The 17,733-nt window shown below is 53.7% G+C and overlaps 1 protein-coding gene across 1 annotated transcript in view; it reads left to right on the plus strand.

Annotated features, from left to right (window-relative positions):
* GLP1R (glucagon like peptide 1 receptor) overlaps positions 1–17,733 on the plus strand; it is a 36,578-nt gene that overhangs the window by 8,331 nt on the left and 10,514 nt on the right. The window contains 5 exon segments of the mRNA NM_001256594.1: positions 269–376; positions 8,702–8,820; positions 9,137–9,243; positions 14,297–14,450; positions 14,965–15,124. Of these exon segments, the coding sequence (NP_001243523.1) occupies positions 269–376; positions 8,702–8,820; positions 9,137–9,243; positions 14,297–14,450; positions 14,965–15,124 (648 nt within the window).

A 17,733-nucleotide genomic window follows, 5' to 3' on the forward strand; every position in this document is an offset into this window, starting at 1 on the left:
CTTGCTATGCTTGGATATCTGTACTGCACACAGTGTTGGTCCCCACAAAGCCCTGTGGCCCAGGGATCAACCCCACTTTACAGATGAGAAAACAGAGACCCTAAGTACTTGGCTCAAAGTCTTACTGCTGATAAGGGGCACCTGCCAAGTGGGAAAGTGCTGGAGGGGCAGGACACCTCAGGGGAGGTTAGCCAGCCTCCTGGGTGGGGGGTGGGGAGGGGAAGGGCCCCGCCCAGGCGGGGACTGAGACACTGTCCCCCTGCACCAGGCTTGTTCTGCAACCGGACCTTTGACGACTACGCCTGCTGGCCAGATGGCCCGCCGGGTTCCTTTGTGAATGTCAGCTGTCCCTGGTACCTGCCCTGGGCCAGCAGCGGTGAGTCCCCTCTCTCGCACATGCGTGGACCCCCCTTTCAGTGTCCAGGAGCCCCTGGTGGGGGTGGAGTTGGGGTCGGGGATATGCTGCTTCCTTTCTGCTGAGACACAGCCCTCCCCACTCCAGAAAGCCTCCTAACAACAGTCTGCCTATCCTTCCTTGGGGGCAGGGAGCAGGGGTGGGGGTGGGGTGAGGGGGATGTCAGGTGTAACCTGGGCCTGAGGCCTATGCTGGCAGGTGGGGTCTGACTTAAGACCCTCCCAACCCCCTGCATCTAGTAGCCAGGAAACTGAGTCAGATAGGAGCAGAGCCTGGGGGTGTGGTGTGGGGGCGGGGTGACCCAGCGGTGTCATTGCTGGGAGGGGGGGCAGGGTGTGTGTGATGTTTGTGTTTGTAGGTGCCCCCTGCCTGGTAGTGGCCTACAGCCTCCTCCTAACTCCAGTGGTTGGCTGCTCAGATGAACCCATGGTATGGTTGTCTGCCAGGCCCTCCTTGGCTCACCTCTGTCTGCAGGGGACACCCTGTGCTGGGACAGGTGTGACTGGGTAGGTGAGAGGGTCTTTGGAGTAGGGACCTACAGAGGCTGCAGGGGGAGCTCTGTGGGGAGGGGCAGTTAATGTGCCCCCACCCTTACCATCCATCCCAGGCTCCAGGGAGGCCGGCAGGAGACGAGCACCTCTGCCTCAAAGGGCTCAGTCTCAATAAGGGAGAAAAGACACTACCCAATGCTAATAGTAACAGCGTTAATTGAGTCCCTGCTATGTGCCCAGCCCTGCCCCCAAAGCAGAGTATTCATTTTGTCTTTACAACTACCCCGTGGTTATGCTTCTTGTACAGATGAGGAAACCAAGGCTCCAGAAAGTTTAAGCCACTTGCTCCAGATGACGTGGTACGGCAGGGCCAGGACTTGAAGCCAGCCTGTGCTCTTAGGTACAGGCCTTGATGGGGCCTGAGACCAAGCAGAAACTGGCCCAGAAGCAAGCGTGAGGATGAGGGCATACTATGGAAGCCAGTGGGCTTCCTGGAGGAGACGGCCCCTGAGTGGAACATCAGGGCACCCGGCAGGGTGAGCTTCACCTCAGAACCCAGGACTGAGGTCAGATGAAGCCCAGGTGGGAGTCCTAAGAGGCTTGCTCTTGCTCTCCCCTCCCTGCACATCCACCTGTCCCCAAGGCGCACAGGGAGCGCCTGGGCCTGGAAAGAGGCCAGCACCTGCGTAGGACATGGGGGCCATCAGTGCCCCTCACATTCACTGCTGTAGCTGCTGCAGGCGCATCACGTACCTATGCCCGTTTCCTCCTGGGAGGCACATACTCTGATGATCCGTTTTATAGAGAAGGAAATTGAGGCACCGAGATGCTGAGGGACTTGTCCAAGCTCACATGGGGAGTGAGGAGCAGACCCGGGAATCAGGCCAGGAGTCTGGTTTAATGTAAGTGTGTGTGGGAGTTCCTATCGTGGCTCAGCAGAAACGTATCTGACGAGCATCCATGAGGACACAGGTTCGATCCCTGGCCTCGCTCAGTGGGTTAAGGATCCAGCATTGCTGTGAGCTGTGGTGTAGGTCACAGAGGTGGCTCGAATCCTGTATTGCTGTGGTTGTGGTGTAGGCCGGTAGCTATGGCTCCGATTCCACCCCTAGCCTGGGAACCTCCATATGGTGGCCATAAAAAAAAAGAGAGACCAAAAAAAAAAAAAAAAAGAGTATGTGCCTTTGCTGCACCAGACTTCCTCCAGTGCGGGTGCAAGTACATGTGCCTATGTGTGTGTGTGTTCCTGTGTGTGTGGCTCTGGGCAAGGAGACAGGTGAGTGGCCTGGGCCTCTGCTGGCCAGGCACATCCTGAGGGAGGACAGCGAGCTGCCCGCCCCCTCCCTCTAGCTGAAAAAGTTGAGTCCTGCAATCTTATGGTTCGGCCTGATGCTGTTCTGAGTGTCTGTGTGAGCTCGGGCGAATTTCTAGACCTCTCTGGGCCGCAGCTCGCCATGTGGGAGATGAAATAAAGCCAGGTGTTGGGAGGATGCAGGTTCTTAAAAAATGGACCCTGTTCATTTTTTCCACCCTCCCGACGTACTCTCCTCCACTTCCTACCACACACACACTTTCCCTGCCCCCCAAAGGTTTGGGACTGGCGGCCTGGCCAGCCTGGGCTGGGCCTCTAGACCCCCGGGAGCCAGGCCCAGGACAGTGCCCATCACTCAGCACCAAGCCACCCCCAGCTCTGCCTGCCGCTCGCAGCTCCATCCATCACCTTTAATTTTATTTGAGCAGGAAATAGGTCCTGGTGGTGCCCGTTTATGAGCGAACACGGTTTTATTGCTTTCTCCATGAAGATAACGGCCACCGCGCAGGCCCCCTGCCAGCCTCCCTCCCCTCCCCTCCCCTCCCCTTCTCACCGAACTAATTCACTCTGAGTGCGACACGCGGATCACAGACGCTGCCTCTCCCTCCCCTCTCCCTGAGTCAGGGACTTGTAGGGACACCCACCCTGAGCTTCTGCAGCATAATTGCTGTCTCTGACCTGTCCTGGCTGCCCCCTTGGCACTGGAGCCTTCCCTCACCCCCTCCCAGGACATGGGGGAGCAGGAAGGGGATAATTCTGGAACTTCCTTGGGCTGTCCAGGGAGTAGCCTGTGGAAGAACTTCACAGTGGGAGTTAGGGGTGGGCAGGTCTCAGGCAGGGTCCTGGCAGAAAACACACTCAGCTGGGAATTTGAAAAGACTTTAATGGAGGGGCCACTTACAGAGGCTGAGCCGGGTTAAGGGCCAATAAAATATATAAAGCACCAAGGGCCTCACAGTGGGAAGCTTTAGCATCCCTGGCCCTGAGTGGCTATGGGGCAGGAACGGGGCTATGGGGCCCTCGTGGCAGCTGGAGGTCACGGTGGTGGAGAGGCCACTAGCAGGGCAGGACCGTGGTCACAGACGGACAGAGCCATTGCCAGAAGCTCAGAATCAAGGCAAGAGGGAGCACGGGAGAAATACCCCAGGCTTTCTCTCCTTCTGCCCTTCTGCCTTCTACTGGTCCTCTCATGGGCCAAACCCAGCAGGGAGCCTAAGCAGTGCTGTCCACAGGGGGCAGCCTTCTGGGATGCAGAGCAGGCAGAAGGATGAGTGCCTAGAGAAAGAATTAAATTCAAAACAGGAACCCAGGGGAGTTCCCATTGTGGCTCAGTGGCATCTCTGGCCTCATTCAGTGGGTTAAGGATCTGGCATTGCTGTGGCTATGGGGTAGGTGGCAGCTGCTGCTCAGATTCAACCCCTAGCCTGGGAACTTCCATATGCTGCGGGAGCGGTCCTAAAAAGCAGGAAAAAAACCCGAAACAAAAAACAAACAAACATACAGAAAAATCCAGGTACCTGGGGAGTTCCTGTTGTGGCTCAGTGGGTTAAGAACCTGTCCAGCATCCATGAGGATGCGGGTTTGATCCCTGGCCTCTCTCGGTGGGTTAAGGCTCCAGTGTTGCCGCAAGATGTGGTATAGGTCACAGATGCGGCTTGGATCCAGTGTTGCCATGGCTGTGGTATAGGCCAGCAGCTACAGCTCCGATTCGACCCCTGGCCTGGAAACTTCCATGTGTTGCAGGTGTGGCCTTGAAAAGAAATCCCCAAAACAACAAAAAACCCCAACAGTTATCCGGGCCAGGTCTCTCTCAGGAGCTAGGGATGTCATGGTGAGACTGTAGTGGGGTGTGAGTGTGTGGGTGTTGGGGAGAAGGGGAGACCTCCCTCGTGGAGCTGAAGAAGTCAGCTCAGGGGCCCAGGAGGGGTGTGGAGGGAGCTCAGAGCCATCTCTTCTGCCTGGGGTGTGGCATCAAGAAGGCTTCCAGAGAGAAGTGACATGGGGGCCAGTGTGAAAGAACAGGCGGATGGAGAGGGAAAGGGGGAAGGGGGAAGGTGGCCCCTCCAGGGAGGGAGCTCATCCAGGCGCCACCTCAGAAGTGGGGCCAGGCCTCAGGCCTCAGAGCTGTTCAGCATCCCCAGAGCCGGCCCTTGAATTCTGACCCCTCCAGTTCAGAATTGGGGGTTGCAGTGAGAGAGCGGGGGCAGGTGAGCCAAGGAAGGCAGGCATTCAAAGGAGATGCCTCTTGTCCACAAGATTTCTTCTGTAAACTGGAAGAGGCTGACGTGGCTCCTGAGAGCCTGTTGCCGCCTGGGGGAACCTCCAGCCGCCTCGTTTACCCACAAACAGCTGATCTGCTCATTATGAATCATTCCAGGCTCATTAGCTGCACCCCCTCCTGATCCCTACCTGTTTGTTAGCTTGGGTCTAATTATAGGAAAGTCATAAAATGCTTTAAAAAAAAAGGGTTATAACTGACAATTTTTCGAGATTCTGGCACGTGCCCCCCTTGAGTAATGTTGAGCCCAGAAGTTTTCACAGCAGGCCCGGGGCACCACAGGGAAACTCGGGCTCCAGCTTGGTCCTGGAGGAGTTCTGGTGTGGTAGTCTCCTCAGCTCCAGCCCAGCCCCGGTGGGCAGAGCGGGCGGGGTGGGGGTGAGGGGTTGGAAGAATTGGAAGGTGGCAGCAGCAGGGCTTCCAGCTTCCACTGTGACTGTGCTTTGAAGGCCTGCTGGACACCAAGCACTTCCTGTGCTTTATCTCCGAATCCTCACACCACAGACCTGGGAAGTTATTATAGTTCCCATTTTACAGATAAGGAAACAGACCCAGGGGTGTCTGTCCCAAATCCCACAGCTAGTTGAGGGCAGAACCAGGAGTCGAACTTGAGTCTGTGGTTCAGAACCTCGGCTCCTCCCCCGAGGCTGTGATGGGATGCACCCCCCACCCCCACCCCTAGCTGATGCCCTGGGTTCAAGTCCCGCCTTTGACCCTCATTCCAGCACTCTACGGAGGGCAGAGTGTGACTGCCCCCTTCGAGTCTCAGCTTCCCGGCCTGGGAGATGAGGGCCCAGGAGTCCTTGCTGGCTGCTGCCGTTGCCGGGGTGCAGGAGCTAATGGATTCATGAGCGGCTCTCCACAGCCCTGAGTGCCCGCGTCCACGTGGAAGGGCGGCTGTTAGCTTGATTACAGACGCCGCTGCAGCTTCCGGGAGGGGAAGTGTTTAATTGGGGGTTTTATTTCCAGCACCAGAGTCTGACTTAATGAAATATTCCTGGGCCTCCTGGCATGCGGCCGGCTGCCTCCTGGTGTTGACAAGACTGGAGCCAAGCCTCTGGCTGTGATTTACCAGCAGTTCCTGGGCCAGATAAAGCTGGGCTGATAAGCCAGGCTGTGCCCAGACCCACCCCATCTCCAGCCAAGATGGGCGTCTGGGGACCATGGCCCGGCCAGGAACCCGTCCTGCCTTTTAATATTTGCTGCTAATGAAGGACAATGGACAGACGTGCTTATATAGGCTCACCGAGCTTCTCAGGGACGCAGCGATCCCCTGACACTGTGCCAGTAACACATACATCTGTGCACACACCGCCTCCCCATCCTCCCAGATGGCCCTGAGCAGGGGGCCCGGGAGTGGCGTGGGGTGTCAGGGGCCCACGCTAGCATGAGGACCTGCTGGGAGGACACTGCATGCAGGCAAATCTGAGGTAGGAGGACAAGCAGAGAAAAGGCACATGGCCATTGTTGACTGTTAATAGCGAGTCTGGCTGCTAACTTTTGGCCTCTTGGGGCGAAGAGCTGGGGGCTTGAATCCTGATTCTGCTGCTTCCTGGCTGGATGATCTTAGGCAGATCGCTTGGCCTCTCAGAGGCTCAGTTTCTTCGTCTGTAAAAATGGGATTAGCTGTGCCTGCCTTGTAAAGTGGTTGTGATGTTCAAACTGTCAGGCCTACCGCAGGTGTTCAAAAACCAAGAGAGGGTTCAAAGGGGGCCTGTAGGCAGAGAACCAGCAGACAGAGTGCCTCTTGTGTGCCAGGCCCTGCGCCAGCTGTGGCAAGTGGGTGTCATTTGGGTCACATTGCTGCAGGCTGTCCTGGGGAAATGGCGCTTTGAGGCTTTGGGCTCCCTTGCCATGTCCTCTCCCTTCCCCGGCCCCTCTGCCTCCTCTTTTCTTCCCACTTCCTCCCAACAGAATGGGCTGCCAGATAAGGTTCTGACATCAGTCTCTCTCCCCGTGGAGCCGGCCCAGATCCCTATCACTGCTCTGGGCTCATCTACCACTGAAGACTGGTTGGGGCCTCCTATCAGAAGACTCAACCCCTGGTGAAGAATTCCAGACATCCACGCAGCAGATAAGAGAGGCATTTGGGGGCCCTTCCAGTTGCTAAAATCAGACCCAGTGCCTCCCCTTCTCTGCTTTTGTCTTTGCCTGATTTTGTTCATAAATGCATCAGGGGATTCTTGGGACCCTGCTCCTCCCACTGCCAGAAGTACCACCATTAGATTTTTCAGGGTTTGGTTTCTCTTCTTGGGGAAGTCTCTTAAAACACAGGTCCTTCGAAGAATTCCCGCTGTGGCACAGTGGAAACAAACCCAGCTGGTGTGTATGAGGCTGCGGGTTCCATCCCTGGCCTCACTCAGTGGGTTGAGGATCCGGCGTTGCTGTGAGCTGTGGTGTATGTTGCAGACATGCTCAGATCCTGCGCTGCTGTGGCTGTAGGGAAGGCTGGCAGCTGCAGCTGCAATTCGACCCCTAGCCTGGGAACCTCCATATGCCGTGGTGTGGCCCTCCAAAGCCAAAAATATATATATATTTTTTTGGAGTTCCCCCCTGGTGGCTGAGTTGGTTAAGGCTCTGCTATGGCACCAGTTTAATCCCTGGCCTGGGAACTTACGCCTGCTGTGGGCATGGCCCAAAAATTAGAATTTTAAAATCTCGAGCTCCAGCTCCCCTCATAGAAACCCCTGTGCTAAGCCTCTCCCTGCTTTTGTCCCTGGTTTCCTGGCCCTGGGCCAGACTTCTATTTCCTCTGACATAAGTAAGCCCCTGGCCCCTCTTGTGACCTCACAGTAAACTTGGAGCCACAAGCCACCCACCTCCCCGGGCAGTGGACGTGAAGCACAGCAGGGCGATTGCGTCAGTTCCAGATGCCCAGACGCAGTGTGAATGGGTACAGGCAGATGTCACAGCCCCATCTCTGCCGGACCTCTGCGTGATCTCATTTGCCCTTAGGCTGTTTCTTTCTGAGTCCCTTTGTTTTTTTTTGTTCAATGAGCGTCTTGATTCCCTGAAGCCAGGGACTGTACTTCCTTCTTTCACCCTGGGAGTTCCCCGAGGACAGGATCTCTCCCCACCCTCAGACTGGGACAAAGACAGTCTCCATCTCCAACTACTTGAAAGGAGGAACTGATTCCCCTTTCTGAATGGAGAGTCCCTAAGGGCTGTGTCTTTATGGTTGACTATGTATTCCTTTTAATCAGGTGATCTTTGAGAGTAGGACTGGACTTCCTCCATCAGATTAGAACCTCGTAAGGGCAGGTCTGTGTCCCCCCCTCAGACTGGGGTCCCTGAGGCAGGGCTGTGTCTCCCCCCTCAGACTGGGCTCCCTGAGGACAGGGCTGAGTCTCCCCTCAGACTGGGCTCCCTGAGGCAGGGCTGTGTCTCCCCTCAGACTGGGCTCCCTGAGGCAGGGCTGTGTCTCCCCTCAGACGGGGGCTCCCTGAGGCAGGGCTGTGTCTCCCCTCAGACTGGGCTCCCTGAGCTATGTCTTATTCTTTCTCTCAGGAGCTCTGTGCCCACTTGCTCCTGAGGTCTGCTCTGCCTGAGGAGGTGGGCACTGAGTTCTGAGAATCAGAAATCACAAGGGGAGTTCTCATTGTGGCTCAGCAGATTAAGAACCCAACGAGTATCCATGAGGATTCGGGTTCGAGCCCTGGCCTCGCTCAGTGGGTTAAGGATCCAACATTGCTATGATCTGCGGTGTAGGTTGCAGAGGTGGCTTGAATCAGGTGTTGCTGTGGCTCTGGTGCAGGCCAGCAGCTGCAGCTCTGATTAGACCCGTAGCCTGGGAATTTCCATATGTGGCCATAAAATTAAAAAAAGAAAAAAAAAAGAAAGAAAGAAAAAAGAAATTACCCGGGGTGGCTGTGGGTCTGTCAGGGCCACTGCTAGTCAGCACCAAACCTTGTCTGCAATGTGATTTGAGGCAGGAATGTGGAAATGGGCTAGAGTGGACTCATCTCAAAAGTGTGAATTTATCAAAATGCATTCTAAATTGGCCAAGAGAAAACACCGAGGGGGGGTGCTGGTCAGGTCACCTGGGTGACCCTCTGTCCCTGGACCACACAGGCATATGCAGGAGAGGAAGGCTGACTCCGAGCAGTCATTTCTGGGGCTGCAGGGGTGACCCTCGGGGTGGGGAGGAAGGAGGGCCTGGTGGCCTCTGGCCAGGACTCAGGTCCCTCCTGCGTCTCTCCCCCCAGTGCTGCAGGGTCACGTGTACCGGTTCTGCACGGCTGACGGCCTGTGGCTGCACAAGGACAACTCCAGCCTGCCCTGGAGGGACCTGTCCGAGTGTGAGGAATCCAAGCACGGGGACCGAGTGAGTTGAGCTAGCGAGCAATGGAGTGTCAGGGTGCCCGCTTCATGGCAGCAGGGACCTGGGCAGCTGGAAAGTCGGTCTGTGGCTGTCCGCTCAACCCCTGCCTCTGGGGCTGTGCCCACCATGCTTTCTGGACAGAGGTGGTGTCTGCTCATCTCTGGCCTGGGAACAGGGCCCTAGAAATCTGAGGCCCATGGCCATCGGTTATTCTCCTAGTTCTGAACCCGCCGCCTCATCCCACTTCCGTGGGAAAGAAGGACGTGGGAGAGGAGAGTTGCGGGCCACGCCTGACACTGTCTCCCCCGTGTGCACACAGAGCTCCCCAGAGGAGCAGCTCCTGTCCCTCTACGTCATCTACACGGTGGGCTACGCCCTCTCCTTCTCCGCGCTGGTCATCGCCTCGGCCATCCTCCTGGGCTTCAGGTAAGGGGTCGCCTTCGGCCCAAGCCACCACCCTGTCCTCAAACAGAGGAGGGCTCACCAAGCCGAAGCAAGCGCAGGGGGTCCGCTCCGAAGAGATAGTCCGAGAGCTTATACATAAAATATGAGGCTGGAGTTCCCGTCGTGGCTCAGTGGGTTAAGAAACCGACTAGTGTCCATGAGGATGCGGGTTTGATCACCGCCCTCACTCAGTGCGTTAAGGATTCCGCATTGCTGTGGCTGTGGTGTAGGCCAGCAGCTGCAGCTCCAATTTAACCCCTAGCCTGGGAACTTCCATATGCCACAGGAGCAGCCCTAAAAAGAAATAAATTAAAAAAAAAAAAAAAAAAGAATATGAGGCTGAAAACACAGGCCACGATATGGTGGCCTTAGTCTAATCTCTACTCACTCGTCTCTCCCCTGTGAATATGTGCGTACAATACTGCAAAAAAGGAAAAACTCACACACACACCACATGCCCCACACCTAGCAGCGGACGATAGGAGTAGGGGAGGTCCTCTCTGGTGAACACGTGTAGCCTAAATGATCGGGAATTGAGTACAATTTTAGACAAGACCTCCGGGGTTTAGATATTCTGCTCCCTTTGGAGCTTGTCAGCTCCTGTGGGAAAGTTTCCCTGAGTCTAACCTAGATCGGCCATTCCTTGCAAAGTACTAGGCTCTTCCCCCTCCCTCTGCACTGATGATGGTGGGCTAGGAGGGCTGGGTTCAAGGCCAGAAGGGTTCCCAGGACAGGGAGCTCAGGAGACCGGCCAGCAGGAACAGGAGAGGTGACATTCCTCCTGTGGTCCCCAAGGCTCCTGGCAGCGTGGGGGCTGGGCACACAGTCAGTGCTCCTTAAATGCACTCACTCGGTGAATTTTCTCCCCTTTTATAGTGATGCGTTCAGAGATGCGAAAGTGCAGTGTCTGATACTCCAGTCACCTGTGCCCACACACCATCCAGCCCGAGACCTTCCCTCCCGCTCCCCACCAGAGGGAACCCCTGAGGGGGCCGCTTCTAATTCCCACGCATCTCTCTATACTTTTATCACATTTCTAAGTTATCTATAAAAATGTATAGCGTGGGTTTTACATATTTTTAATGGCATGTTGGACATATCCTTTCTTGTCAGTGCTGTTTGGGGCCCGATATGATGTGTTTGTGCGGTTCATTCACGTTGACACAGGCAGTTCTGTTTCATTCGGTCACTCTGCTGCGTGGTATATTACAGGTTATTTATTTGTCATCCTTTCCATGGGCATTTGACATGTTTCTCTTTCTCTTCTTCCCTGATGTGTAAACCATGCGATGATGAACATTCAAACCCATGACCCCTTTGCATTTCCCCAGGAGAATTGCCTTCCAGGAGAATTGCCTGGCCGGGCTACCACGTGCTGTCGTGGCACATTTATTCCGTGTTGTGAAGTCGCTCTCGAAGTGGTCATACCAGTTTTTCCCTCCTCCCAGTAATACCTGAGAGTTCCCTCAGCATCTTCACCAATAATACCTATTTGCAGGCCTAATTGCTGCTCATCTGAAGTGTGTGAAATATCTCACGATGATGATTTTAATTTGCGGATCCCTGATTCCTAGAGAGATCTAGCATTCTTTTTATGTTCATTCTGGGATTTGCTTGTTCATATTCTTTGCTTGCTTTTTTACTGGCTTATTTAGCTTGTACTTTTTAAATTTTTTTAAAAATTTTAAATTAAAGCATAGTTGATTTACAATGTTGTGTCAATTTCTGCTACACAGAAAAGTGACCCAGTTATATGTGTATATATATATATGGGCAAGATATATGTGTGTATATATATATATACACATTTTTTTCTTATTATCTTCCATCACATCAGCTTTTTTTGTTTGTTTTAATTTTAGAGGTTCCTTATATATTCTGGACAGTAATCCAGGCTATATCCTCTCAGTTTGTGGTTTATTTTTTTCACTCACTTATGGTTCCTTTTATATACAGAAATCCTGAATTTTAATGGCAAGAATTTTTTTTTTTTTTTTTTGTCTTTTTGCCATTTCTTGGGCTGCTCCCGTGGCATATGGAGGTTCCCAGGCTAGGGGTCTAAACGGAGCTGTAGCTGCCAGCCTACGCCAGAGCCACAGCAACGCGGGATCCTAGCCGCATCTGTGACCTACACCACAGCTCATGGCAATGCCGGATCCTTAACCCACTGAGTGAGGTCAGGGACCGAACCCGCAACTCATGGTTCCTAGTTGGATTCGTTAACTACTGCGCCACGACGGGAACTCCAACGGCAAGAAATTTTAATGCCAGTGTATCTGATTTTATTGATAAACAAAATTTATCAATAAATGTTATCAATTGATAAAAATTCTTTTTTTCCAATTGATAAAACAACTTTCAATTTTTTTTTCCAAAGACCAAATTTCTTTCCGGTCCAGTTTAAGAAACTTTCCTTACCTAGGGTTGTAATTTTGCACCTCCCTTCTGGCTCCTTGGTTAACCTGGACGTTATTTTTGTCTACAAGAGATTTAATTTCTTTTTTTATTAATTGCATCAGGACCATTTATTGGTAGCCCCCGACTCCCTGTCTGGTTTGCCATGCCTCCTCTGCATGCAGCAAGCATCATCTGTGCCTGGGTGGGTCTCTGTCATCTGGATATTTTTCCCATTGGTCTAGTTATCTGTCTTTTTTCCAATACCATGGGGCCTCAACTACTATAGACTAATTTAAAATCTTATTTCTCTTATAGCAAGGGCCCCTATCTTGTGGTTCTTTTTTTTTTTTTTTTTTTTTTTTTTTGTCTTTTTGCCATATCTTGGGCCGCTCCTGCGGCATATGGAGATTCCCATGCTAGGGGTCCAATCGGAGCTGTAGCCGCCGGCCTACGCCAGAGCCATAGCAACGCTGGATCCGAGCCGCGTCTGTGACCTACACCACAGCTCACAGCAACACCAGATCGTTAACCCACTGAGCAAGGGCAGGGATCGAACCCGCAACCTCATGGTTCCTAGTCGGATTCGCCAACCACTGCATCATGACGGGAACTCCTATCTTGTGGTTCTTTAGAAATGTCTGGACTATTAGCCTTTGGCCCGTCTTTATAATTTTGTTGTCTTTTTAGGGCCACAACTTCGGCACATGGAGATTGCCAGGCTAGGGGTTGAACTGGAGCTGCAGCCCATGGCCTACCTCACAGCCACAGAAACATGGGATCTGAGCCTCATCTGAGACCTACACCATAGCTTACGGCAACACCGGATCCTTAACCCACTGAGCGGGACCAGGGATCAAACTTGCATCCTCATGGTTACTAGTCAGGCTCATTACTGCTGAGCCACTATGGGAACTCCATCTTCTTTATAAATTTTTTAAAGTTCCATCAAAAAAAAAAAAACCAACACTGTTGGAATTTTTGTTATAGCCCTATTGAATGTATCCATTAATGCCAGGATAATTGACACTTTCAAGACAGTGAGTCTTTCTTTGCATGAATCTGATGAATCTTCCATTAATTTGAGTCTTCTTTAATAATTTTAAGCCAGCTTTACTGTATTCTCCATAGAAATCTTGCCCATCTTTTGTTAGATTTATTTCTAGGTATCCAGTAAAATCTTGTACAAATGAATTTTTAAAATTTCCTTTACATTTACTTCTAAATTGTGCTTTTGCTGTTATACATAAAGACACATATCAGCAACCTTGCTGAATAAACTGTGATTAGTTCTAATGAATTGTGTGTCAGTTGTCTTGGATTTCCTACGAAGATCCTCTATAATTTACAGACAATGACAATTTTGTGTCTTTGTTTGCAATTCTTATGCGTTGTTCCCCTTGTCTTCTTATAGTGGCCTGAGTCTGCAGTACAATGTTCAAGAGGTTGATGAAAGTCTCTTACGGCTAGATAATCCTTATTTTGTTCCTGATTTTAGCCACTTTTTTTCTTTTTGGCCGCACCTGTGACATGAGGAAGTTCCCAGAGCCAGGGATCAAACCCATGTCCCAGCAGTGACCCGAGCTACTGCAGTGACAATACCAGATCCTTAACCCTCTGCATAACAAGAGAACTCCTATTCTGATTTCAAAGGGAATATTTGTAAAATTTCTCAGTCAAGGAGTTCCCATCATGGCTCAGTGGTTAACGAATCTGACTAGGAACCATGGTTCGATCCCGGCCCTTGCTCAATGGGTTAAGGGCCCGGGGAACTCCATATGCTTCGGGGCGGACAAAACTAGCAAACAGACAAAGAAAGATGTCTCCTCCTCGTTTAGGCAGTTAGCTCTGAACGGGTTAAGAAATGCCCTTTTGTTTCCAGTGTGCTATGCATCTTTACATGAAAGGATATTGAAGTTGTATCCACACGTTTTGAATTCTTGGTTCTGTAAGGCAGCCCGGAGGCATGTTAGATGTGAGCCTGTCATCAAGAAACCCAGCAGGTCCCCAGTAGGGAAAGTGGTCCTCACACAAACCTCTTGGGTTACACATGACTTTGTAGAAAAGCAGATGCAGCAGAGAGAAGGACAGAATGTGGATGAGGGTGGGAATGGCGGAACCACACGACTGAAGGCTTCATAGACAGTCAAGACTGGAGTGGGACCCAAAGGATCTTCAAGATTATGGGGAAGAGGGAGTTCCCGTCGTGGTGCAGTGGTTAACGAATCCGACTAGGAACCATGAGGTCGCGGGTTCGGTCCCTGCCCTTGCTCAGTGGGTTAACGATCCAGCGTTGCCGTGAGCTGTGGTGTAGGTTGCAGACGCCGCTCGGATCCCGCGTTGCTGTGGCTCTGGCGTAGGCCTGTGGCTACAGCTCCGATTCAACCCCTAGCCTGGGAACCTCCATATGCCGTGGGAGCGGCCCAAGAAATAGCAACAACAACAACAACAACAAAAGACAAAAAAAAAAAAAAAAAAAAAAAAAGATTATGGGGAAGAAGGGCATACTCAGAGGAAGAAAGACGGGGGCAGGTTCCCAGAGCGGGACACATGCCTGCGGTGTGTGTGAGCCTGAGAACCAGAGGGTGTGGAGCCGAATTGTTGGCCAGCATGCCAGGAAAAGCCCTGCGTTCTCCCACAGACACCTGCACTGTACCCGGAACTATATCCACCTGAACCTCTTTGCATCCTTCATCCTTCGAGCACTGTCCGTCTTCATTAAGGATGCAGCCCTCAAGTGGATGTACAGCACGGCCGCCCAGCAGCACCAGTGGGATGGCCTTCTCTCCTACCAGGTGTGTGGCGGGTCCAGGGAGGGATGGGTGGTCGGTGAAGGTCAGTCTCCACAAGCCCACTCAGGCCTGGCACAAAGAAAGGCAAGAGCTTCCCAAGCCTGGTCCTCAGGGCGCCCCCAGTGTGAGGGGAAAGGCAGTTCACCATGGGGAGCCCCCAGTCTAAGGAGGGAGCTACTGTCCTGCCTTAGAGAGTTCTAGTTTGACTCAGGGTAGTGGTTTTTAGAGACAGACTGGGTTGAATTTCCAGGTCTGCTTAATGACGTTTTAAGCAAGTGATTTATCTTCTTTGAGCTTCAGTTTCTCACCTGTCTTGGGATAACGTTCGTTTTGTCCACCCAGGCGGACCCAATGAGCTAAAGCAGGTCAAGTTCTTGAAAAAGGTGGAAGGTGTCAGCTCTCTCATCCTGCCTTCACCTCGGCAGGAGAGCAGCCGGGGCGGGACCGGGGGCAGGGAGGGGGCAGGAGAGGCGGGGGCCGAGCTGTCATCCCCCGCGGACTCTTCCTCTGCCCCCAGGACTCTCTGGGCTGCCGCCTGGTGTTCCTGCTCATGCAGTACTGCGTGGCAGCCAACTACTTCTGGCTGCTGGTGGAGGGGGTGTACCTGTACACGCTGCTGGCCCTGTCCGTCTTCTCGGAGCAGCGCATCTTCAGGCTCTACCTGAGCATAGGCTGGGGTAAGGCCCACCATTGTGGCCCAGGGGGTGGGAGACCCTGACCCCTCTTGGAACGGCTGCCTTCAGGCTACCCCAGGAAGGCAACTCGGTCCTCAGAACACAGGGCCGGGCCAAGGTGGGGAGAACCCCCTCCTGGGCCCAGGGCGCGCTGCCCATGGGGCTCTCAAGTCACCATTCACCCCTACCTTGCCTGACTCTCCTTCCTTAATGGAAGTGGAGCCCTTCACCCTGTGGCCTGATACACGACAGACACCATTGGCCATCGAGGCACCACCTCAAAGGCACCTGCTCCTAAGACCCTTTGAAGATGGAGCCCCCATCCAGTCCTGGACACCCCAGCCCCTGAGGGAAATGGAGAGTTCTGGGCCTCAGGGTGGGGGACCCCGGGGTGGGACTGAGGGGCTGTGGCGCTGTCACATGATGATGAAGAGGAGGGCTCAGAGGAGAGCCGAGGAAGGCTGGAGGGTGGGCCGGAAGCCAGCTAAGGAAAGGGTGGACCCTGGATGTACCTGGAGCCCAGCTGGAAATGTTCTAGCCAAAAAAGTTTGCCAAGAACCATTGTGTCTTTTTTTTTTGCTGGAACATTTCTGGTTGTGCTTTGGCCTCTCACCATAGGGGATTCCGATGAAAATAGGGGTGGGTGAGGGCTGGGACTGAGACACCCACCCTAGCAGCCCCCCACTTCTACCCGGCTACCCCAGAAACAGCTGCAACAACGCTGCCTCTGGAGGGGCCCACGGCAGTGGAGCCGGGGGCAGGCCCTGTCTCCCGGTGTCTTGCGCTGCCTCCTGCCACTCTTTCACTCCCTCTGCACCTTCCTCCACTCACCTGCCTCAGGCCGCCCCCGACCTCCAGGGACCTCCACGCTCCTTCCTGGACTGGCTGCGGCCCCGAGCTTTTGCAAGGCCCCGCCTGGTCCGGCGCGCCCCTTGGGAAGCTGCTGCAGGTTGCCAGCCCCTGGCTCTGTTTAGCCCTCTCAGCCCTACTGCCCCCATCCTCACACGTCACCCCTGGTTGCCCATGCTCTTCGGCTGCTTGGTTCTGAACCGGCTCATTGCGGAAGCACGCCTCAAGGGGCTTGAATGTGATCAGTGTCTGGAGCGCAGGGCCTTACAGAGAGCAGGCATCGGCACCAGGCCTCCTGACTCCCAGGCCCTGGGCCACCCTGCCTGCCATGCAATGTTCTCTGGCCTGCACTGCATCTCTTTCGTCTCCTAAGGCCTGCCGAGTAAGCTCCAGCCTCCGCACTTGTGGGCAGCTGGGCCTGGCCTCTGCACCTAGCTCCCTGCTCCTACCCTTCCTCCCTCCTCGACCAGGGCCTGGCCCTTCCCTCCAAGGCCTCTTCATCCTGCGAAGGCCAAGGGCCGCTAAGCAGGCAGTAGGCAACTGGGAAGCCCTGCAGCCTATCTGGGGGTGGGGGCAGAGTTAGGCCATGGAGGGGAGCTGTCCTCAGGGTGGGGGACCGTCTCTGTCCATTCTGGGAAATAGCGTCAGCGCTGTAGTGCTTTCACCATGGTGATGGGAGCACAGGAACAATCAAAGAGATGCTGTGCTGAGTGCGGAGGAGAGTGGGTGGCTGGTGGAGGGCAGGGGCTGGGGGGCACACAGTGTCCTGCAGGTCTCTGAGTGGGAAATGGGGGAGAGGTGCCAGTCACTTCCCACCACCTCATGCCCCACCTTGGGGCTCAGAGTCTGAGGGAGCAGGAGGGCAGGACCACCGCCACCCCCCCACTTCCCAATCAGAACATCCTTTTCTTGAGGAATTGCAATGAGGAGATGCAGGGAGAGACAGAGGGTCAGAGACCAAAGATCAGAGAAAGAGGTTCACGGTGAGCTCAGAACACTCTTGTGAGGCCAGGAGGCTTGGCCCAAGTTGGGATGCTTGGGAAACAACTTTTAGCTTCATAGGTAAACATAAGAATTAAAATTAGGGAGTTCCCGTCATGGCGCAGTGGTTAACGAATCCGACTAGGAACCATGAGGTTGCGGGTTCGGTCCCTGCCCTTGCTCAGTGGGTTGACGATCCGGCGTTGCCATGAGCTGTGGTGTAGGTTGCAGACGCGGCTAGGATCCCGCGTTGCTTTGGCTCTGGCCTGGGCCGATGGCTACGCCTCCGATTAGACCCCTAGCCTGGGAACCTCCATATGCCGCAGGAGCGGCCCAAAGAAATAGCAAAAAGACGAAAAAAAAAATAATAAAATAAAATAAAATAATTAAAATTAGGACTCAGACCCATGGGGGGAGTCCCCCAAAGGTCGGTCAGCTTCTGCTGCTGTCCACGAGCGGCCAGGTGCCCCTGTAGCCCACCGCAAGGAGGATGGGTGCAAGCGATGCACGAGGGCATCAGTATCTCTTGGAGCCAGCTCTCTGTGTCTTAATTCAAGCTTTTTTTCTCCAGCCTGTTTGGTTGATTTTCTAAATGGGAAAAAGATGAAGCCAGCAGGGAGTGTGGAATGTTTGCATGCTGCAGAGCTGTGCCTGCCTTTGTAAAGACTTTGTTAAGGAGACGCTGATCAATGAATGAAGCTCACCAGGTCTGGCTGATAACATGAATGAGCTCGCCAGTCCTGGAGTGGGGTTTCAAAGGACAGCAAGCAGCTGGGGAGGAC

The sequence above is a fragment of the Sus scrofa genome, chromosome 7 (assembly GCF_000003025.6).
Source record: "Sus scrofa isolate TJ Tabasco breed Duroc chromosome 7, Sscrofa11.1, whole genome shotgun sequence".
Classification (NCBI taxonomy): Eukaryota; Metazoa; Chordata; class Mammalia; order Artiodactyla; family Suidae; genus Sus; species Sus scrofa.